Genomic DNA, 25,053 nt, shown 5'->3' with positions numbered 1-25,053 from the left:
TTGGTTCCTGGGTAAAGAATGGCCTCACGTGAATACAACTTATTGTACATCACCGTCCCCTTTCCCTCACCGTCTAAACTTGCCTGTCTTCAAACTAATAGTTACTATTGACTTGATTATTGCAATTATGTCACACTTACGAAATGGCATCTTACATTGGATCACTCTATTTTACATTGCATAGCATTTGCTTATTTTACTGCTTGAAAGTTTCTTGAATAGTTTTGAGAAAGCTTTGCTGCCGACATAAGACTAGATTAAAAAAAACAAAGCAGGAATGCCACAATTCAGAAGAATATTTCATTTATTCAGAATTATTGCTCAGTAAACAAAACCTTATCCAACAGAAAAATAAGGACACAGTAGAGCTTTGCACAAGTGGCACTAGTTTTATACTAGGCGTGAAACAGTGAAAATAGGATGGTTTGGTTTAAGGTATTTCCTTTTCAGTCTTTCAAGGTAGTTATGTTCACTCTTACGGCAGGGTAAGTATTGCACCTATGTAATTGGACTCAGCGGGCTGAACACGCACACACGTGTAGAACACTTCACATAAATATAATGACAATGTCTTACACCACCACGTATCTAACTTCGTAATGTACAATTCATTATTTTGATATTTGGAGTGAAAAAAATATATCTTGAATTTCTTATCTCATTTCAGATAAGTCATCAGAACCTACGGATGGTCCTGGGGGGGGGACAAATCCCCTCGGATAATCCAGATGTGCATAGTTAATATTCATGAGAAAGCTTTGCATCCAAAGCTACTAAAACGCAAGTTATTTACATGTTTGCGGGTTACACCTAAAACCTGCCTCAGTGCGGCTTTCCAGTAAAAGATTAGGCATCAGTTAACAGGGCAAATAAATAATTCTTGGACTTTTAAACCTTTTCTGTATAATATTTTGACGTCGAAACCAAGATGAGAATCGCACAAATTCAGCAACAGAATATAATCTGTGAAAGGGCTTTTCTGACATTGCTGTTCGCACAATTTCAATAAATGGGTACCGGTCATGTCCGATAGTACAATCACATGTCAACACCGAAATCAAGGAACAGCGGCAGGGACATATTCGTCATATATTAAATATGGCACAGAACATGTAACGAGCACAACGTGATGCTAGAGAAGTTCCGGGTTGTTTTCTTTAAAAAAAAGTCTCAATTAGGACCGAGGGTCGATTTTTATGTTGATTGTAAATACTTACACTTGTTCCATCCATCAAACACAGAATCTTCCACAATGACATGGCTGTGGTGCGGTATCGTTCATGACGTCTAAGAGGTATGTTTTTAAGAACAGGATCTTTGGGGCAGTCACAGCAGAGGTGACATGGGGCGCCTGTCTTTATATATTTATAAAGGACTCAGACCCTGAGGTACCCAGCTCTAGGGCCCGTATATTATGACATCACAGGGATCAGAATTTATTAGGTGCGATAAATAGCACCCAATTGCCATTATTGACATCAATATGGATCATAAACATAAATTTTGGTGCTCAGAGAGCTGAAATCCACAACCGCTTATTTACTGGGCACTTGACCTCTGGTGAGTTTGAGCATGTTTGATCTGCAGACATGTACCCAAGGAAAATTGCAGTGGATACGGGCCTTATTCCACAATTCGGGGAAGGAGATGTTGGCACTATGACAGTAGACAAGCATTGGCAAAGCCAACGACTCGCTTTTGGGACCTATTGGCTTTGCTAGTGGGTTTAGTCATGCTGTACAGCATGGTCAAAACAAAGAGAAAAAAAGCCTGTGATGAGTCCACCCACGTTATTATGTAGGAGTGTGCAACAAGCATGCACATATCTACAGAGTGATGCAAATGCTTTTTTTCCTCTTTGTTTACAGATCCAAGTTTAAGCAGTATTTAAAACTTTAAAAAAAGTAAACATACAAATGAATGGGTCTAAGCAAAGCACAGGGCAGGGAAGAAAGCAGTACAGGGAGGGGGTGGAAGGCAAGCAACACAGGAATGCAGGAGGGGAAACAACACTGGTGTGGAGGTGGGGGAAGCAACACGGATACATGGGTGGAGGAAATCAACACAGGGTTCAGTTTAGGAAAAAGCATAATGGGGGTGCATGTGGGGAAAGCAAACGAGTAATATGGAACGGGGGAAAGCAACATTTTGTGAGAGAGGGTGAAGGCAAACTGATGAGAGGAATGTTGAACTTGGGGGGAGAAGCACACAGGTAAGAAAGAAAAGCAGGTGAGGGGAAGCGTATGGGTAGAGAAATAGTAACACACGGGTGATAGAGTGGAAGAAGTATACAAGGAAGACAGCTGGAAAACACATGCACTCTGGTAGAGTGCATAAACAAAAAGCAGCTTCTGAAAAATGAGCAGTGGAAGGACACAATAAATGCGTCCATGCTCCAGGAAACGGACACCCAAAAGAAGAGGAAGTAAAGCGCATACAAGCTAATGAAAAAGAGACAACGAAACAAGAGGGACTATAAAGCCAACCAATGATAAGTAAAGGGGGGAGGTGCTGTTTAGTAGGAAAAGACCTAAAAAAGCTAAATCTGAAGTGTTGATACTCTAAAGGTGAAATAAACCCATAACCAGGATGTCTGTGTGAAGCAGTATTGGGGTTAGAGGACTTAGAGGACTCCAATCCATGAAAGTGGGGCATGATGACAAACATTCAACATAGATCCTAAAAGTGAAAGGTGCTGACCAAGTAGGTGCATCCTCTGATACGCTATTGGCCTTGGATGATTGTTTTGTGTTCACCTTGACACTTTGGATTAATTCAGTGAGTGGAACGCTAAGTCCTTAAAATAAAATCTTTCCTGTCAAGTTGCATAAAACGTTGATTAGACCAAATGCCTGAATTTGCTATGAAATAGCTCATTTTCAATAGTTGTGATGCTCGGAGAACGCTAAATAACATTTGTTGCTTCAAGAGTACAAGATACTTCCAAGGAACTTTGATCACGTTATTAAACACAAAAATATCTTTTTGTCTGCAGTTCTGAATTTACAAACACTGACCATGCATGAAATGGGATAACCTCCAACCCCTAAAAAAAAAAATAGATCTTGATTATTTGCAAACAAACAAAAGTCAACTGTGATTGAATGGAAATGTAGATTTCCCCTTGCCTAGAATGCTACAGTACTAGGTTCATGTAATAGAAGCAGAAAAGCAAGTGTTGTGTACAATCATACCAGTGTATTTTCCATTTGTCTCCCAACTTTAAAATAATAAACACCCCAAAGCTGCCACAAGAGCTTTTTGATAAATGTTCCCATCAATACATTTAAATATTAGCTCATTCAGTCTTCGTATCCCATGAAGTCTAATACAACTATTAAGTTATTGGTGGAACATCATCACAGTGGCACCTTCTTCTACCTAAGCACCCTCGGACCATTCCCTACTCTGTGATATTCTTTCAAAAGATACCGAGCTTCCACCATGTATGCAAAATACGTAGGGGCATATGCACAAGGACTTAACACCACCAGAACGTCACATTTTAAGACGTCCTTCGCCTTATTTACAAGGCAGCGTTATCCCACTTTTTAACATGATTTAACGCTGCCTTTTAAATAAGGCCCCCTTTTACGCTACACTTAGCGTGAAAGTAGGGGGCAGTGGGTGTTGTGGTGGGCGTTCTGCCGCAATGCTCATTTATTTTTGATGCGGTCCCCGATTTACAAGGGCGATGTAAATATAGGGCAGGTGCTAAAATTAAGAGCAAAATAAATCTGGTCTTAAAATGGCGAAACGAGGAAAAAAAAAAAATGTTCCTCGTTTTTGCTGTTTCCATGTGTGCTGCATTGTGCAGCAACCATAGAAACAGAAAATCACCATGGATGATTGGTTATGTGCAGGAAGGTGTCCCTTGCACATAAGCAATCATTAAAAAACAAAATGACGATTTGCAACTTCTGTGTGCTGCACAATGCCGCACACACAGGAGTTACAAATCGCCATTCTGGAATTTTTTATGTGCAGGCATAGACACCTTCCAGCACATAAATAATCATTCCTGCCCAATGCAAGCACCCTTGCACTAAGGTCAAGGGTGTGCCTGCATAGTCACCAACCCCCAGATGCATCAACAACCCAATTTGCGATTCCTTAATAGCGAAAAATACCGATTCGCTATTAAGGAATTGCAAAATGGAATGCATCAAGAAATCACTTACAAAATAGCGATTTCTTAGAATTCCTTAATTGCGACTCGCGAATTGCGAGTCGCAATTAAGGAACACCTCCCCATTCATTCCTATGGGCCTAAAGGCCCATAGGAATGAATGGGAAGACAATCTCAATTTGCGAATCACAATTAGCGATTCGCAAATTGAGATTGAGATTTTAAGGGTGCAGGGGTGTCCAAAGGACACCCTGTTGCACCCCTAAAATTGATATGTACACATATGTTGCGCGCACACATGCCCTTAGGGCATGTGTGTGCGCAACATGAAACTTTGAAAAATGCACTTTAGTGCATTTTTCAAAGTTTTTGCAAATTACCATGAAGTTGTACTTCATGGTAATTTGCGTGCCCTATTAGCGATTTCGCTATTTTAAAAACTTTCATGCATTGCATTTAAGGAATCTCAATTTGAGATTCCTTAAATGCAATTAATCGCAATTTAGCAATTTCTAAAATTGCGATTCTTGCATTTGGGATGATGCATCCCAAATACCGCTCGCAAAGGGGCAGATTCTGAGAATCTGCCCCTTTGCAAGCGGATTTTTGTTTGATGAATCTGGGCCCCAGCAGATTAATTTAGCGACAGCTCTAGGGGAAACACAGTTTTATATTGATGTATTGTTTTCGTTTTATTAAAAAGGTAAATTTCGGGGCCTCAAGTGGCTTAACTTGGTTAGGGTGTGTGAAGAAGTCTAAATGGAACTATATTGTCGGTCTGTCCATTCAGATTGTATGCTTTCTCCACAAGCCTTGAGAATACGTGTATCTGTGCCCCAATGCATCTACTCAGAAGCATATTACATTCGTTCATGGTAGCATAACTTAAAAGGGACTTTCCGGTTTTAAGACAGTTTGCGCCAAAGTCTTACACATAACGTGTGCTACTACTGCTCAACTCAAAGGTAAGTAGATGGAGGCTGATGCTCACCCAGCTGGGAATCGAACCTGTGACAACTGTTTTTAGATAGATTTCTGCAGCAAATGGATTATCACACTCAGATATCAGATTTGAGGCAAGGGCAGTTGAAACAGACGGAAAGTTCTAAATACATGTCCAAGAGTACTTCTCCAAGCTTCAGTCACATGGAGCAACATATTTACTCAGCGGATTATCATTGTGAATAAATCGGATGATAAAAGTCAAGGTCGTTCCATCAACAAAACCAAAGAAGTCAAGGATATTGTGCCCTTTTTACCACATTTAGCACCAGGGTTAGAGCTTTCCTACTCTCTGCATAAGGACTGAACGCAATCTTTGGCTTTCTAATTTTGCACAGTCAACACCCCACATACATTTCTTAGCATTCTGTCAAAAACTGACAAAAATATGGAAGCTGAACTTTTTTGCTCCTATTATCCACAAGGGATGATGTGGTTGTCCTGCCTGCCTTGTTGCACATATGAATTATATATGATGCAACATTTGGGGCGGAGGTGATGACGTCCCATAACAACTTATGATGCAAATGTGTTCAGTTTCCTTCTGTCTTAGAAAACCATAAGACTTTGAGGTTTATTGACTGAACATCAACTGCTATAAACCAGTCCATTAAAATGTCACATTTTTGGCATATAAAATTCACCAACGTGTCTGTTAATTTGTCTTCATAAAGGGTCAGCATGTACATTTCACTTTGATGCGTTTTGGTTTGCGAAAGAAGGCACTTTGGTTCTTGCTACAGAATTCATCCCTCTCACAGTAAATGCACAATGGAAACAATTCAAGCATTGCTTTTAATATGCATTGTATACTTTGGTGGTGCAATTTACTATGCCCAAGAGTAGAGTTCTGAGCTAGTGATGGATAAGTCTTTGTAAGCTATTGGGTATATGTTGGTGCACGTAATCTCTGAAATACGTTGTTAGTATGGTGAATCTGGCTACCCATTCCTCCCGACCAATCTACTCCAAGCTATGCCGCCTGGCTTAGTACTCTTCACTAATAATCTCCAGGTTCACATTGGGCCAGTTGGGCTTTAGCACCTTCTTAGTTGGGTGTGGTCTGATCAGCAGATTTCAAAGTGTGAAACTTGCCAAAAGCACAGGGTTGAGGAGTTCTGTGTCCACACAAGGAAAGACAGCGCGGACAGTGGGTTTACCTCAGACTCTGCCAAGGAAAGGAGGACATTTCCTCCTGCTACCTTTGTACATAACACATTTCCATTTCTACTTACCACAAGCAGTATTTTTGCCTATCCCTCCTGCCCACTGTAACATCACAATGCTCATTTGGTAGTGACAGCAAATTTATCTTTGGTGCGCCCATGGTGTCGGTGGGAAGGAAAGTCTGTGTTGCAGTCCAAACCCTAAGTTCTAACAATTCATATCCTTTCACATTTGCTTCTATAACATAAATAAAATACAAACCTTGCGCTAATCACAGTAAATTCACAGAAAACATAGAAATCAATGTGCCAACAGACAAAAAAGAAAGTTATGTTCAAAACACCTACATTTGTAAAATGTTTTAGTTATTTTCTTTTCTTTAAATAATATACTAACCCTGTGAGGTTACAAAGTTCTTCCCTTCAAACTGTTTGTACTTTAAAAGGTCTGACCAAATGACCGTGTAATTTAATAGGCTGTCATCATTTTCCACAAGAGATGCATGCTGTTCCACGTTTGGCCAAAATATAATTGGTCACTTAGTTGTTGGGATTTGTTTTGCACGCCAAGGTTCTCGGATTTCTGCTCATGTATAGCCTGGTGCCTTAAACCCAGAGATAATTTTATTTAACGCCATGTTTAAAAATAACGGATTAGTAGCGTCTTACACAATCTGGCATAAACAACATATGCAGTAATAGACAGTGTTATTCCACATTATCGCAATAAACTATTCAATAAGAAATGGGACTGCATAACTCTTGCAAATATCTCACTAAAAAGTGAAGTACATTGGAAAATAAACTGTTTATCTATGTATTCACACACACACACTAACCCACAACACAGAGGGAAATATTATAGTTATTTCCCAGTTCATCAAGCTTACATCCGTTCCAAAAATGTAATTCACAAATTTGGGGCATGGGTTTAATTCTATTTCTTTCTTTAAAATAATAGCGAAAAATATATTGCAACTCAGGTCTATAAACATTTTTACAAACAGACTAATTTCTTTCAACGATCGGAGGAACACAATGTATGCGAAAAAATCCTGAAAAAATAAAATACAGTTCAACGCAACGGTTATAGCAATTCAACCCAGTGTTTCTGCAGATGGAACAATACGACAGGCAGTAAAGTCTTGGCTGGGTCACCTGAATCAGAAACAAGTGGTGGCGCCCGCACGCTCTGCTCCCGAGTAGCAGACAATACGTTTCCATCTTGGCCAAGGAAAGATCAAAACATGATGGGTGTTTAAGCTGGAGCACAGGTTCTATTCACAGTAACATATCCTCACCATGTTGACTACTGGCAAGATACACTTTAGTCTTTCACAGCTATTGGGAACGCACTAATGAATGCATATAGTAAACTGCTTACAGTAAATCCTCTGGCTTGTTGAATCTGACTTGCTACAGAAAAGAAATTGAAGACCACAGTGCCAGGGATACAAGAATCACCAACAGCGACAAGTGACAGGTCAGGAGGTAGAGCACAACTCATCACGATTTGCAATAAAATAAACACAACTACATGTTCCTTCTCGTGTGCTTTCAAGTATTCTATCAGGAGGAGAGACCTGTATATGTCTTTCGTACAGTAGGGCACTATGTGGGGGCCATATGGCCAGACCAGTCCTCGAATGCAGGCTCCCAAGAGACAAAGCTAAGGAGAATCTAGGACAGGATAGGATATGGCGAAGTGATTTTATCCATATAGTCTGTACTTTGAGCTCATTTTACCTGCATCAAAAAGTCACTCACTAGCATGGTGGGTTTCTTAGGTCTGTGCGATAACAAACATCCACAAAATAGACAAAAGAGGGAAACAACTCATTTGAGTAACCAAAACCAAATTGTCCAAAGCAAAGATTCATAAAGACATAATGAGTGGTGAACACATCCTTGCAGGAATCCAAGACTGCAGATTTCAGCAACATTCCTCCTATGAATGGCTGAAGACCGCCTTGGAAATACAGACTGTGAACAGAAAGCAGGGTCTCAGAATCTCAGTGCATGACTACAACAAAACAGAAACAAGAGGTCATCTAGAGGGCCAGAGATGACCCATCTCGCCTTACATTACATCCCTCCGCAGTCCAGTGAGACATGGGGCTGTACAACAACCCACAGGAAACCGGCTCTCAAAGCTTTATATATCCTATGTCAACACGATCCAGCTGTCAGTGCTCCAAGGCAGAACCAAGGGGTTCAGTCTACCTTTCACGTATCATTATAATAATCATCCATAATTATGTCTCCTGACAGCAAGAAGAATGACAGCTGAACAGCAGCAGGTTTCCTTGACAGCCGAAGTACAAAAAAATTACAGCAATCCATTAATGAGATCGTGCATTTCTTCACGCGGCACCTCTTCTCTGGGGGTTGGTGCCTGGTTTTATGGCTACAGTACATTGTAATAGTTCATTTCTTGCATGCCCTGCTCCGCAATTGTACTGTCGTCTGCACCATTACCCGCCTCTTCATAACCAAAAGAGTTCTCCTCAAAGTCCCCCGTTTCCTGTTGACTATCCATTTCTGGGTGATCTGCTTCCGGTACCTCCATTGTTTGATCTGTAAGAGAAAAAAAAGGCAATACAAAAAGTGGCCTTAGTGTGTTGCACTACTTAAACCAGATCCCATGTTTACAGTGTATTGGAACATTACTCTGCATGTGGGTTTATGCCATATTATACTCTGTGAGTATATGTTAAGACAAGATTCATTTGTACCAGATAGAGAGAGAAAGGGGAAATTCAAAAAAGAAAAGTTCAGCAAGAGATCCGTTGCAGCACATGTGTATGACGTTCTGTAGGTCTGGTTTGTGCACAGAAATGCACCTCTGCCAACTTTGTGACCATATAGACGCCCCATGCTTGGCAGAATGAACTTTTGGAAACTATATATCTAGAAAAGTAAGTTACTTACCTTCCGTAATGCTCTTTCTGATAGATAATCTATCTAATACAAATTCCTCACCCTTTGAGTTTTCTCAGGTGCCTAAATGGATCCAGAAACTTTCCCTGCAACAGCTTTGGAGCATCAGTAGGTGGTGTTATTGGATTCTGTGGCAGTCTTGTCCCATCCCCGGAAGTTACAACATGGAGCATCACCCCTGCAGGCAGATGTAAGTTTACAAAGGCAACATCAATGCCCCTAGACACAGAGCAACTGACATTGGTAGTTGGACATTATGCCGAATTTATAATGGGACATTACGACTTTTCAGAAGCTCACCCCACAGACCTAGAAGGAGGATGGGTCGGAAAAGAATCTGTAGTGAGCTAGAGTATTCACCAGAAACATATTTACTGAGGATAAATAACTTCATGTAGGTATTTCTTACTACAGATTCCCCACCTTTTGAAAAGATTCATAGCCTTTTCAAAGATGTGTATGGAGAGTGGACATACCAACAAAAAGCCCCTTCAGTGCGGACCCAAGAGTCACTACAGTATTGCCGGTGAAGGTTTGTACAGCCCCCTCCCACGTATCAGCCTGGAAGGTGTGCAGCACAGAAATACTCATCGCTGATGCTGCATTGGCAGCTTTGGCTGCGGAGAGCTCATTCTTGGGCAAGCCATAGTATGTCTTGATAAAGAGGGCAATAAATCTTGAGGGTCCATTTTTGAACTGTCCCCTCCCTTCTTCACACCAGTAAATCCAGTGAATGGTTGGGTCCACCCAGTGCTCTTTAGTCCGATCAATATAGAAGCTATGGGCTGACTTGGGGTCCAACCAAAGAAGCCTCTTATCCTCTTTAGAGGGATGTCTTGGAGATATGAAAGCGGGGACCACAATAGACTGCCCCATATGGAAGGGCAACACCACTTTCAGAATAAAGGATACCCAAGTCTAAAGTGCCAATTACTATAAGGAGGCTGCACGGATATAGCCTGTGGCTCACGCACATTACACGCAGAAGTGATTGCAAGGATTAAAATGATCTTAAGGGTTTACTAATATCAATGAATAACTGTGCTTGGGTTCAAAAGAAGTGTACATTATTGGTATAAGGACCAAGTTAAGGTACCACTGCACTGTAATAAAAGGTTCAGGAAGAAACATGTAGGTAATCCCTTTCAAAATCGCATCAAAATAAGTATTTTGAGCAAATGCTGGACTGAGAAGTAGTCTTTAACAGTGCCTACACCAAACAGCCTTGCTGGCCCAGAGACAGAACAAGCAGAAGTACATCAGAAAGATTAGCCTGAAGCAGACTGACCCAATGGCCCTCGTACCAGGCCATAGACTCTTCCCAGTGGCCAGAATATGTGGCCGCTGTGGATGGCTGGTAAGTGGCCAAAATCACATCCATGAATTTCACAAAGCCACTCTGCTCGTACTACTCAATCGCCATGCAGGATGGTGCCTATTGTGAAGGTTAGGTACAGAAACCTTTTAGTTGTTGAAACAGCAGATTCTTTTCAAAAATATTAAATGAAGTGGAGGACAGTTTCTTATACTCAGCAGCTTGGAGTACCAGACCCCCACAAGCTCACTCTGGGGATATCAGGAACAACTGAGCCCTGTCCCTCCTGACTTTCGTTAGAACTCAGGGGCAGCAACATGTAAAGGATACTGGAGTTCCACAAAGGAGGACTTTATCTCCCAGGATCCCTAGAAAGATCTAGCCAATGTGCCTTGAACCACCTGTGTGTGCTGACGCCACTCATGGCTGGCTAAGGTCTGTGGAGTTCATCTACTCTGGCTCTCATGGAGCCTGCGTCTGGTTGTTCAGCTGGCCCTACATAGGATTTCCCTGAATGTCATTCTCAGCCCCTCCTAGCACAACCCGAGGCTCCATATTGCGATGCTTCCTTTAGCACTACATGGAGGCCATGTGGTCGGTCCGAACCTGAACAGGGCAGCCGCTGATGGAAAGAAGGAAGGCCCTGTGGGCCAGTTGGATAGCACACAACTAAAGCTGGTTGATGTGGTGCCTCTGCTCCTTTGGAAGCCACATGCCTCTGATATCCACCAAGTCTAAATGGCCTCCCCAGACCAGAGATGATGTATCCATCATCACCAGAAGGTCTGGAAAGTGCAGGGTGAATGGCCTGCTGCAAGTTAGATTGGCATCCTTCATCCACAACAAAAGGTACCAGGCTGCCTCATCCGACATGGATGTTCTCCAATAGACAGCCATAGTGCTGCATATTGAGGTTGACGCAGAGTGCACATGTGCCAAAGGGCATGAGGCACCAACCAGATGCACTAGGCCAAGAGAACAAGAAGTCTCACTGTCCGTGTCAGAACCAAGGAACAAGCCAGAAACATAGGGATCACAACTTGACCAGCTGCAGAGATTAATCCAATCCAATCCAATCAGAAATTTGTATAGCGCGCTACTCACCCACAGGGTCTCAAGGCGCTTAGGGGAGGGGGGTCCGCTATTGATCGAACAACCAGGTCTTGAGTTTCTTCCTGAAGGAGAGGTGGTCCTGGGTACGAAGGAGGCGGGTGGGGAGGGAATTCCAGGTTTTGGCCGCCAGGTAGCAGAAGGATCTTCCTCCCATGGTGGCTTTTCGGATGCGGGGAATCGCGGCGAGGGCTTGGTTGGATGATCGCAGTTGGCGGGTGGGGGTGTAGAAGGTCAGGCGGTTGTTAAGGTAGCTGGGTCCTTGGTTGTGGAGGGCCTTGTGTGCGTGGGTGAGGAGATGGAACGTGATTCTCTTGCTGACGGGGAGCCAGTGCAGGTCTCTCAGGTGTCCGGAAATGTGGTTGTGTCGAGGTATGTCCAGGATTAGTCGTGCGGAAGCGTTCTGAATGCGTTGGAGTCTTTTTTGCAGTTTGGCTGTGGTTCCGGTGTAGAGGGTGTTTCCGTAGTCTAGCCGGCTGGTGACGAGTGCCTGGGTGACCGTTTTCCTGGTTTCGGTGGGGATCCATCGGAAAATCTTTCGGAGCATGCGTAGGATGTTAAAACATGATGATGAGACGGCGTTGACCTGTCTGGTCATCGAGAGGGAGGAGTCAAGGATGAAGCCCAGGTTGCGTGCATGATCTGTTGGTTTGGGTGCGCTGCCTAGGGCCGGAGGCCACCAGGAGTCATCCCAGGCAGAGGGGGATGATCCCAGGATGAGGACTTCTGTCTTGTCGGAGTTAAGCTTTAGGCGTCTGTTCTTCATCCACTCTGCTACTTCTTTCATCCCTTCGTGTAGGTTGTTTCTGGCGGTGGTTGGGTCTTTGGTGAGGGAGAGGATCAACTGGGTGTCGTCGGCGTAGGAGATGATGTTGAGGTTGTGTTGGCGCGCGATGGCTGCGAGGGGGCTCATGTAGACGTTGAAGAGGGTGGGGCTGAGTGATGAACCTTGTGGTACGCCGCAGATGACTTCGGTGGCCTCTGATCTGAACGGGGGGAGGCGGACTCTCTGGGTTCTTCCGGCGAGGAACGAGGTGATCCACTCCAATGCCTTCTCTTGTATTCCGATGTTGCTAAGGCGTTGTACTAGGGTGCGGTGGCAGACAGTGTCGAACGCTGCGGAGAGGTCCAGGAGGATGAGGGCTGTTTCCCCGTTGTCGAGCAGGGTCCGGATGTCGTCTGTGGCTGCGATGAGGGCGGTCTCGGTGCTGTGGTTGGCTCGGAAGCCGGACTGTGAGGGGTCGAGGGAACCGTTGGATTCGAGGAAGGCGGCAAGCTGACTGTTGACAGTCTTTTCGATGACTTTGGCGGGGAACGGGAGGAGCGAGATGGGGCGGTAGTTCTTGAGTTCGGTGGGGTCTGCTGACGGTTTCTTCAGGAGGGCGCTGAGCTCTGCATGCTTCCAGCTTTCTGGGAAGGTAGCGGTGTTGAAGGAGCAGTTGATGATGTCCCGGAGTTGGGGTGCGATGACGGAGTCGGCCATGTTGAAGATGTGGTGGGGGCATGGGTCGGTTGGCGATCCGGAGTGGATGGTGTTCATCGTGCATATGGTGTCTTCGGTGCTGACTGGGGTCCAGGTGCGGAGGGTGGTGGTGGGGGGCTTCGGATCTGTGGTTGGGGGTGTGGTCGGGTCACCGAAGCTGTTGTGTATGTCTGCGATCTTGCTGTGGAAGAACGAGGCGAGAGAGTCGCAGAGTTCTTGTGAGGGAGTGATGTCGTTGTAGCCGGCGCTGGGGTTGGTGAGCTCTTTGATGATGCTGAAGAGTTCCTTGCTGTTGTGGGCATTGTTGTCTAGTCGATCCTTGAATGCAGATTTATTGGTGGTGCGAATCAGCTGGTGGTGTTTGCGGGTGGCGTGCTTGAGGGCGGTCATGTTGTCTGTGGTGTTTTTTTTTTGCCAGGCTTTCTCGAGGGTGCGGCAGTTCTTCTTGGAGATCTTGAGGTCGTCGTTGAACCAAGAGGCTTTTTTGCTTTCTGGCTTGCTGGGATTGTTTTTCAGGGGCGCGAGGTCGTCAGCGCAGTTGGAGATCCACTGTGCGAGGTTGTTGGCTGCTTGATTGGGGTCCGTTGATCTGGCAGGAGGGTTCTGGTTCAGTGATGAGGTGATCTGGTCGGTGGTAATCTTGTTCCAACTTCTGCGGGGAACCTGTTGTGGGTGGTGGTGGGTCATGGCCTTTTTGAAGATGAAGTGGACGCAGCTGTGGTCTGTCCAGTGGAGTCCCGTGGAGTGGTTGAAGGAGATGTGCTTGCTGGAGGAGAAGATTGGGTCGAGCGTGTGTCCGGCATAGTGGGTGGGGGTGTTTACCAGTTGTTTGAGTCCGAGATTGGAGAGGTTGTCCAGCAGGGTGGTGGTGTTGTTGTCATTGTTGTTCTCCAGGTGGAAGTTGAGGTCCCCTAGGAGGATATAGTCATCGGAGGGGAGGGCGTGTGGGCTGACAAAGTCAGCGATGTCTTCGCTGAATTGTGTGCGGGGTCCTGGGGGTCTGTAAATGAGTGTGCCTCTGAGTGTGGTCTTGGGGTCGGTGTGTATCTGGAAGTGAAGATGTTCGGCGGCTGTGAGGGTGTCGTCGGAGCTGGTCGTGATGCGGATGGTGTTCTTATGGACGATGGCGATGCCTCCTCCTATTTGGTTGATGCGGTCTCTTCGGATGATCTTGTATCCGTCCGGGATGGCTATGGCAATGTCGGGCGCTGATGAGGCGTTCATCCAGGTTTCCGTGAGGAAGGCGACGTCTGGAGTTGTGGTGTCGAGTAGGTTCCATAGTTCCACGGCGTGTCTGTGGACGGAGCGGGTGTTGAGCAGGGTGTTGAGCTTCTGCGGGTGCAGTGTAGGTCCTGATGCAGCAGAACTTGCAGGATTGACAGGTGAAGGGTCCGTGGGTGTGTCCTGGGGGGGCTCGGTGGCAGTCGGGGAGTCGGCCAGTATTGAGTGCGGTGAGGGTGGCGGCATCGTACGTCCGGCGGGTGGGATGGCCTCGGCGGGGGCCAGGGGGTCTAGCGCTGGGCGCGGTCCAGGCGAGAACGGGCGTAGACGGGTTTGCCTTTGCACCCGCTGCGCGTTTGCCACTCTGCCATAAGTGGAGAGTGGAGGGGGGCGGAGCGAGGGAGGAGCAGCTGGGAGGCGGGAGCGGGGTGGCGAGTGGGGAGGGGAACGTAGATGCTGGAGGGAACGGGGGTGGGGCCGCGGGGAGCAGTGGCAGGGAGCGGGGTGGGTCAGCAATAGAGACGGCGGTGGGGGCGCAGGGCGAGCAGGGGCACAACGATGAAAAAATAAATAAACAGAGCACAGGCACAATGCAGGGGGCAGAAACACAAACAGGGTCCAAGAGATGATAACGGGCACAATGCAGGGGGCAAAGCAAGCTACAGCAGGGGCAGGGGCACAACAGAGGATAAAACAGCACAATAAATTACCGGCACAATTCTGGGGGCAGATACCCACTTGGCAGCGGCAGCGGTGGTGGCAAGCGGAACCGGGCACACTCGAGGCGGGAGGAGCGACCGGCTCTGACCAGGTCAGGTCGGGTCACCGACCTGACCTGCAGAGATGAAAAGAATTTGAAAGTCCCTGTGTCCAGAATGGTCCCTACAAAAGGAATTCTCTCCACTGCGGTTGCACAGCGGACATGCGCCAAAGGCAAGCCCGTCTGCGACCGTCCGCGACCCAACCGCGGCCAGCGCCAGGAAACCTGGATCTACGACCCATCCACCACTACAACTCCACCGCTCTCCTCGCACTCAACCCCGGTAGGAACACCAACTGCCAGAGATCGATGCCAAGCACCACCCATGGCCAGTTCTTCTGCCTACACTGTGGACAATCCTTCACCATCGACAGCACCCCCACGACTGCGAACCCACACCGCACGCCCGTACCACCAAAGCCCTTACGTGCATCCTCCTCAACGTGCGCTCATTAAGCAGACACACTGCAGAAATCTGGGTCCTGCTTGACACACTCGCGCCAGACGTCGCCTTCTTCACAGTAACTTGGACCAACGCCATCTCCACCCCGCCATCCCCAACGGATACAAGATCCAAGGAAAGGACCGCCCCCACTGCCCAGGAGGAGGTCTTGCCATCGCACACAAGAGCTCCCTCCGACTCTCCACCTCCAGCACGGACGACCCCCGCTCCAACACAGAGCACCTCTACTTCCAGAGTCAGACCAGCTCCAGAACCATACTGCACGGGACCCTCGTCTACATACCCCCCCTTGGCCTTGCGCCTCCTCCGCCACCACCATTGCTGACCTTGTCGTACCCCACGCCATCATTTCCAGGGATTATATCCTCATCGGAGACCTGAACTTCCACCTCGACAACCACAGCCACTCCGACTACACCACCCTCCTTGACAACCTAGCCAACCTCAGACTGAAACATCTCTTCACCACCTCCACTCACCGAGCCGGACACACCCTCGACCCCATTTTCGCAGAAGGGATGAACATCCACTTTAGCCACACCACGCAGCCACTCTGGACAGACCACCACTGCGTACACTTCACCTTCAACACCACCATCGCACCCACACAGGCCCGCACCCGCCACAAAGGAACAGGATCACAGAGGAACACCTAAACACCACCCTCCTTCACAAACCCCCCACCACATCAGGACTGACGCCGCAGCCAAAGAACCACACCGCCGGATCACCAGCTGCGCTGATAAGCTCGCACCCCTCCGCCACCCCGCCAAACAACGCCCCCTGAAGACTGCCTGGTTCACCACGACCTCCAAGAAGACAGGCACTCCAGCAGACTCAAGAAACACTGGCGGAACAGTAAAACCACCGAAGACCAGAACAACTACAGGAACGCCATGAAAGAATACCACCAGCGCATAAGAACCACCAAACGGAACTTCATCAAGAACAAAATCCACACCAACGCAAGTAATGCAAAAGAACTCTTCAAGTTCATACAACGGTTCACAAAAACCCCCAGCGAAGCCTCGGATGTCACACTATCTTAGGACCTCTGCAACAAGCTTAGCTCCGACTTCCACCTGAAATTCAAGGGCCTCCACGACAACTTCAGCTAACAAACTCCGGACACCACACCCCACTTCACCACCGACAACCAGCCAACTATCACCATTTAGAAACCTGCCAACACATAAGACACCACCACGACCATGAGGAATACCCACTCAGAAGCCTCCACAGACCCCTGCTCACCACACATCTACCACAGACCCGAGGCCGCCAGAGCACCCAAACTAGGCCAGACCATCAACTCCTCCCATAAATCCGGTAACTTCCCCGAAGACTGGAAGAGGGCAGAGGTCAAGCCCCTCCTCAAGAAACCCTCGGCCGACCCGATGGACCTGAAAAACTACCGGCCCATCTCTCTCCTTCCCTTCGCAGCCAAAGTCACTGAGAGATTCATCAACGCCCAGCCGACCACCTTTATCGAAGAGAACGCCATCCTCGACTCCTCCCAGTCTGGATTCCGCAGCAACCACAGCACCGAGACCGCCCTCTTCGCCACCATTGACGACATCTGCATGCTACTCGACCAGGGCCATATCGCGGCCCTCATCCTACTAGACCTCTCCGCAGCCTTTGACACCGTCTCACACCATACACTCACAGCCAGAATCCATGAGGCCGGTATAAGAGGTACCGCCCTCGATCTGCTCCTTTGCCTCCGGCAGAACCCAAAAGATCAGACTCCCTTCCTTCCTCTTCGAACCTACAGAGATTAACTGTGATTAACCCCAAGGATCCTCGCTCTTCAACATATACATGGCCCCCCTTCGCCGCCATCGTCAGACAGCATGGGCTCACCATAGTATCCTACGCTGACGACATCCAGCGCATCCGGTCTCTCACGAAGAAGCCTGAAGACACCCGACTCTGCTTCCAAGAAGGAATGAAGGACGTAGCAGTCTGGATGAGTGACAGCTGCCTAAAACTGAACTTAGAGAAGACAGAGGTCCTCATCCTTGGACCCTCTCCCACTGCGTGGGGCAGCGCCTGGTGGCCCCCTACCCTCAGAAACCCCCCCACCCCAACGGACCACGTTTGGACCCTCTGCATCATCCTAGACTCCTCCCTCACCCTGACCCGCCAGATCAAAGTCGTCGCCTCCACCTGCTTCAACACCCTCCGCATCCTCCGTAAGACCTTCAAGTGGATCCCACCCGAATGCAGAAAGACCATCACCCACACACTCATAACCAGCAGGCTTGACTACGGCAACGCACTCTATGCTGGAATCAACAAGACACTGATACACAAGCTCCAAACCATCCAGAACACCGCAGCCAGACTTGTCCTCGGAACCCCAGGACACAAGCGCATGACCCCGCACCTACGAGACCTCCACTGGCTCCTCATTGAGAAGAGAGTAACCTTCAAGCTACTCATCCCCGCCTACAAATCCCTCGACATTGGACCCAAATACCTCAACAAAAGAGTCTCCTTCCACGTACCCAAAAGGAACCTCCGCTCCGCCGACCTCGCCCTGGCAGAAACCCCACACATCCGCAGATCCAGAGCAGGTGAAAGAGCCTTCTCCTACGTCTCAGCAAAGACCTGGAACGAGCGCTCAGTCAACATCAGACTCTCCCCCACACTGCACACCTTCAGGAAGAGTCTCAAGACCTGGCTCTTCGACTGATCCGGAACTGCACCCCCCTAAACCCCCAAGCGCCTTGAGGCCCTCATGGGTGAGTAGCGTGCTTTATAAACCCCTGATTGATTGCAGGTAGTCTGCAACAGACTCTAGCCAGCCTGCCATCAGCTTGTTGTTGAGGTAGGCAATATTTGAACCCATGTCCTACGAAAATAAGCCACAAACTCTGCAATCACCTTTATGAAGACCTGCTGGGGGTGGAGGGGGGCACCAAGGTGAGGCTGATGGGGAGGATGTTGAACTAGAATTATTCCTCGCCCACATTTGAGTGGAAGAAATCCATGTGGGACTGCAGTATGGGCACATGGAAATATGGTCCTACGAGTCCAAAGACAACATTCTATGTTGAATTTATCCTTCTGAAAGATGGTATTCAGAAACCATGGATCGGTCAGAGGTCGCAACTCGCAGTCCTCCTTGGGCACCTGAAAGCACCTAAAGTAGTATACTCTGGCCCTGTCTGTCTCTGGGGAAATATTGCCCCTTTGGCAAGCAGAGCATGTACTTCTAATTAGAAAATTACGGCATGATCTGTCAAAACAAGAGTGAAAACAGGAGAAATGGGAGAGGCAAGGTTCAGGGAGAGCGTCATGAATGGTCGTCGATGCATCTCGAAGAGCAGGGCCGGCGTCGTGGACGGACAATGTAGCACGAAGTTCCTGTTGGGTATCGCCTACAGTTATTGCTAGAGCTTCGAGTTGGCTGTCACCACAAGCTGTCGATGCTGGAGCGCGAAGTGCATATCTTGTGTTGCCAGGCGCCGCTGACAGTCACTTTGGCATGAAGAGTCAGGTTCACAGGTGCCTAGCATTGGTGGGCAGCAATATCTTGGCACAAACAGGCCAGGTTGTGGACGCAAAGAGCCAAACACGTCAGGATTTCTCCTTTTCTTGGGGAGAGGGCTCCACTGATGCCACATTATTTATTATTATTATTAAGGGTCCAGGACATGAAGGGCACCTCTTAGGAAACTCAGCAACACTCCAGCAGAGGCCAGCAGGGCTCAGGCAGGTCCAGGTTCAGGTCCAGTTGCAGGTCCAGGTGGCAATTCAGCTGGGTAGATGAGGGACCCTCTAGGGCTTATGTCTTTGAAGCTCCGAACAGCAGTTCAGTCAGCTGAACCTTGGAGTCTCTTCTGCCTGGGATGAGGGGTGCAGGTCCAGTCTTCCTTCTCAGCAAGCAGGTTAGCAGATTAGCAGAGCAGCAAAGTAGCAGTCCTTCTGGCAGCAAAGCAGCACAGTACTGTAGTATCAAGTAGTATCAAGGTCAAAAGACGTACAGAAGAGTTAGGTCTGAGGTTCTAATATGTATACCTGATCCTCTGGTAAAAGTTTAACAAACATTTGGTATCAGTAAACAGTGGTTCCGTGGACCAGATTTCGGTCGCAAAACATTAATACGTACTATAAAGAATCAGTATTTGCAAGGATCGTCCTTAGTATGCCCATCCCAAGTAGCTATTTCTAATCCTAATCTCATTCAAAGATTTCAAAAACTTTTTTTCAAATTGGTAAATCGGTTTAGTGCACTAAGAAAAAGGGGTTTTAGCAGTCGCAAACCCTCGGGTACGCTGGTGCAGAGGGTTTGCAAACACTAAAACCCTTTATACATGAGGCCCTATATCTGTTCAGATAGTTGCTGCGCTGTGCCTGCATGGGCATGGAATTAACCAGTTACCTCTGTCATTGTGCAGACTTTATGCCTGGTTCTTTCATCTGAAGAGTAATAAAGAGACATTTCTGACTGCAAGGTTGGACTGATATTGGCAGCCTCGTTTTCTATATTGTTTATCAGGAAAATCATATTTAGATGAACCTTAGGTTGGGTCCTGTGTCTTTGCGTTGCATTGGTGTGCCGGCCCTTACCCTCCCCGTGTCATGATGCAATGTTACAGGTGTTGTGCAGCTTCAGTACAAATGCTGAGCAGCGACCTTGTCTTGCTTCTGATGGGATTTAACCAAAAGATTGAACCTACTCTTGCATCTGCCACCTGTAACTATATATTAATGTAGGTCTACGTTTTCGGTAGCTTCGAATCTAGTCTCCACCTTCGTATCACACAAATGTACTAATTTTGTCTTACAATGCCTTACTAACCTTATCAGTCAGACACCTAATTATCATTCATTGAAGGTCCAGGGTAAACAAACTTTTGTTTATTATACTTAATGGTCTTGTGGCTTAGTGCTAGTGTGTGCTCTTGTGATGGTCGTGCATTCTTGAATTAGCAGTAAAAGAAAAAGCAAAAAACAAATTTAGACATGGATTACACAAGCAGCAAACGATAATGATACTATTTTTTAACATATTTTATTTGTATTCCTATTACATATTGTTGCACATAAGAGGGGTTATGAATGATGATCAAACGTAATGTTAGTCTTTGTAATGCACCTGAACCGGCCTGCCAATGTTAGAGTTAGTACACGCAGGACACGCGCACACACGTACATAGCAGTCGGACAGTCCGTCCAACAACCTCTCCCCCCTCCTCCACGCCCCAACCCCACTCCCCCTTCCCCCAGGTGTGAACGTGGATCTGTTATTTCCTCATGTTTATACATCACTGTATTCTTTCAGAGCTGTAAAATGGAGGATGTTGATTTCGCAATAAAAGTTTTTTTTAAAGCTAGTTGACCGTCATCTATGAAGTGGCCACTTGACGGCACTACAGGGCAGTGTTGAAAAGAAGGGGCAGGCGATTAGAAGTAACCCGGCCAAGGACCAGCATAGAAGGGACACTATGCTAGTGTCTTCTTCAGTGCCATTTCAGGTATGTAAAACATGTTCTAAAAACACCCTAAGACCACGAGGTTGCGGCTGAATACAGCATTTCTATACAAATACAAAGATATAATTCTATTTTAATAAAGCCAACAAAAATGATAATTGCATAGGGGAGTTTGAATTTGGAACTGGACTCTACCACGGAGTGATCTAACACATGACTGGGATGGCTGCTTATATTACAAGGTATTCAGAAACTACCTTAACTGACAATAACATACTAATGTACATGAGTGTACATGCTACAAGTTCACATGGTCTTTAGAAACACATATGTTTTGATTCATTAAATTAAAGACTACCTGGGGTACTTCTAGTCCGAAAGGCTGGAAAGTGTAAGGCCATGACAGTTTTTTTAATTGCGAACTCAAGTTTCTTTAGGATTTATAACCCACCGCTCAGTAACAATAATGTGATGTGATCAACCATCTCTCTCTCTCTCTCTCTCCCGGTAAACGACCTGAAAACTTTGACAGAGCATGAACTTCACGTCTCTGAGATGAAGTAAAGAAGGTATCAACAAATGAACAAATAATAGCCATTGGCTATGATAGCTTTCGAGCATCAGTCAACCAACTATATAGAAATCAGCTGGTAGAATCAGGAACAATTCTTTGATCACTACTGGGAAAGTGACACACATGGTCAAAGTATAGACTCTGACCCTACTGACTCAATTATGCAAAGAGCCCCAATCTGTACACCTTTCAAAGGCCTACTGAAATATAATGTCAATATTTTGTTCACCTGGGACAGTTGCCTGAAATACGTTTTCTCCTGAATTGATCGACCTCACCACAAAGTGTTTATTAGAAATAGAAAGGTGGGGGCAACATCAAGAATGAAAGCATAGACAGCAGAAAGGAAAAAACTTATTTTAATCCTGCAAAGTCTTTCCTGCTTGAGGTGGGGCCAGAGCCTAACACTAATCCTACTCTTGCACTCTAAAGGTGGAACTATCACCATGTGTGTATCTTGCTTGCTGTGCAGGGGGGGTGCATGGAGTCTCTTTCTACCCCGCCCACTCCATATCAACTCACCGGCTGACCCAAAACACTCCTTTTAGCCAACTCACCTACTTTATAAACCATTTTCTTTCCCTATCTGCCCTCCTAAGACGGATTTTGTTTTGCATATTTAAACTTTTCAATTAGCTGTAATGGTCTTAAGTTAAAAACATTTACATTGCAACGCCAATAGCTCTAACTCTAAAAAATGTGAGAACTATTGCATTGCAAATGCTTGTTTGAAATGTGTTTTTGTCAAACGTCATAAAATGTACGATATCCTATTGTAATTCTCTTACACAAATTAAAGTTAACTGCATTTTTTCTATCACTATTTCTTTGTAGATATGCGTGGAAGAGTTCTCCAATACTGTGATTCCTATTTGATGTCACAATGGAACCGATTGCCCAAGAAATCAGACAAAAACACACAGATGGAACAGCTTCGCCCTATGGTTAAAACCCAGACATCTCTTTCAGAATTATCATGAGCTAGCATTACATGGAGATAACGTTCTATCCCAAATGAAAGACTTAGGAAATGTATGTTGGAACTAAAGGGAGAGTGAAAAAGAATTTAGCATTGTAGCCAGTTTAAAAATTCAATGTTTAGGGCTTTGAGCATTAGCAAATGGCAAGACGTGATTAGATCACTAAGTGACACAGTTGTATTGATATCAGAAAGCAATACAGTCAGATCTCTAGGAGTCAATGTAACCACAACCAATGTTGCATAATATCACGCATATATGCATCCAAATGACTCACACTGTTACACAAGAACTTGCATTGGTGGGTAAGCTCATGCTTGCAGGATTATTTAGCGATAAGCTTCTCACTAGCTCCTAATAAGAGGTTGAACTCCCACCCTTTAAATTAGCACCCTCAGTATTCATCAAATATACGTTAATATATTTAAAAAAAATGAAATCCACCTTTAAACACTGAGAACTTGAAGAAAGGTTCTACGCACATCAGTTTTTAAAGCTAGGCTAACCATTCCAGATTCACACTCACAATATAAATGCCTAACTGAAATCGAACCTGCATCAGTGAGAAGGGTCTACCAAAGAAAATTTGGATCATGCTTGAACATACATATACCAGACTCCTCTTAGGCAGAACTGTCCCAGGAGACAGCCTGGGACTAAATGCTGCTGTTCTTCCTATCGGCCATATTACGCTACTGGGACAGACAGGGGTAATTGTGAAGGGAATGTTTTCCCACTACCCTGCACAATGACCCACAGCTCCTACTGTACCAAACACTTAACAGCACTACATTTTGTAACTGGGAGATGGCGGTTGCCATGCTCTTGACCAATTTTACAAAAAAAAGCCAATAAACTTCAGACTAGGGGCTTCATAGATTTACCGCAGCAAAGTGATCAAACTGAGGTTGTGTGTGGGCCATGGAAAGAAATCCCAGTCAGTGGTGCTTATTGGAGAGCACCTCAAGGAGAATACAAAAGTGTGCAAAACATCTCAATTCATAAGCAGCTAATAGTAAATAGGTATGGAATGTATGAATATATATACGACCATTTCACGTGTCAGGCAGATAAAGGTTTTCAACGCTGCAGAGAAGGCTAAAATATAGCAGCCACCACTTTGCATTGCATTCTATGATGGAATGGTTACACTTATTTTTGTTACGTAATTTTAATTGTAGCACACCTGCTTAGCCAAAGGCTTTGTGGATCTAAAGATTGAAATTACAGTAACGCTCCCATTAAACCATTCATCAGGAGCAGACTGGATTGGGTTAAATACAGACAGGATTTGAATTTATGGAAGGCAAGATGGTCAACCGGAGTGTCATGGGTAGGAAGTTCCAGAGTGTGACCTCTTCCACTCTGAAGGCACTACCACCAGTCCGAGTCATCTGGAAAAGATGCCGCTGTAAGGGAGCTAGGCCTGTGGAACCGAAGTTGAGAACCTGGCAATAGTGCGGAAACTTTTAAGTCAAAGTCAGGTCCAAGTCCCAGGTATGCCTTGCACAGGGTCTTGAATGTGAGAAGCTCCTCTACAGGCAACCAGTGTAGAGTTCAACAATCATTCGAATATAGGGTCATGCCACTAACATTCAGTGATCAGTCTGTCGCCTGGGTTCTGAAGGTGGTGGTGCTGATGGAGTAACGTTTTAGACAATAATAGATATAGATCACTGCAGTAATCTAGCCTGGAGAGGATCATGCACCATACAATACACAGTGATTTGCAACAAAATAAAATACACTATCTGTCAGAGAATGTATAGATGGACTTTGCTGGATTGCACCACAATGCACACTTGGGTAGTAAAGGACATACCACATAGAAAAACACCAAGGGTAAGGACAACTGGTGAACGTTTTGGCAGCATGCCCAGAAATCTGAAGTCCAAACAGTGATGTAAACAGAACAGTACTTTGGCCCTGCTGCAGTAGAAAGTCGGTCTGCATCTATTATTCACTCATTGCTTTCAAGCACATTTTCAAATATGAGCTGGACTCTGCCAAGCAGGAACAAAATACAAACAAATCAATGTAACATCTACACGTGCATGGTCACAGAGCTCAAAATCAAAGATTCGTCTGGCCAAGGCACCCATGTAAATGCTACGTGGCACTAGACTCAGTGCCGAGCCCTGTGGGAATCTCCAGGCCCACCCATCAAGAGCTGCTCTGAAAGGGTCCAGTCCCCCTTGCTGACATCAATTGCTCTGGATGGACGTGATCTACTCCAACACTCTGCCACTGCATCCCTCCAAGCTCAGCTGGCATAACAGTGTATTCTGATCTACAGTGTAAGGTGCACTGAGAGGCCTAACAGAGAATAGTACACTTCCATCCATACTCAGTTCAAATCAAGCCTGCCTGATTTTGAACAAAATATCTTAGTTACAAGGTGACAACTAACTTTAGTTTGGCGGAAAAAACCCAGACTTGGAATTAGTCTAATATTCATCAGAT

At 46.1% G+C, this 25,053-nt stretch overlaps 1 protein-coding gene across 1 annotated transcript in view; it reads right to left on the bottom strand.

Moving 5' to 3' along the window:
* Positions 1–7,214: 7,214 nt before the first annotated feature.
* Positions 7,215–25,053, bottom strand: part of ZNF710 (zinc finger protein 710) — a 194,076-nt gene continuing 176,237 nt past the window's right edge. The window contains exon 5 of the mRNA XM_078683242.1: positions 7,215–8,874. Coding sequence (XP_078539368.1) covers positions 8,705–8,874 — 170 coding nt within the window. The 3' untranslated portion in view covers positions 7,215–8,704. The remainder of the gene's footprint in view (positions 8,875–25,053) is intronic.

This window comes from Lissotriton helveticus, chromosome 3_1 (assembly GCF_964261635.1).
Source record: "Lissotriton helveticus chromosome 3_1, aLisHel1.1, whole genome shotgun sequence".
NCBI lineage: Eukaryota > Metazoa > Chordata > Amphibia > Caudata > Salamandridae > Lissotriton > Lissotriton helveticus.
The sequence above is the reverse complement of the archived record's forward strand: the minus strand, read 5'-3'. Positions and strand labels throughout refer to the sequence as shown.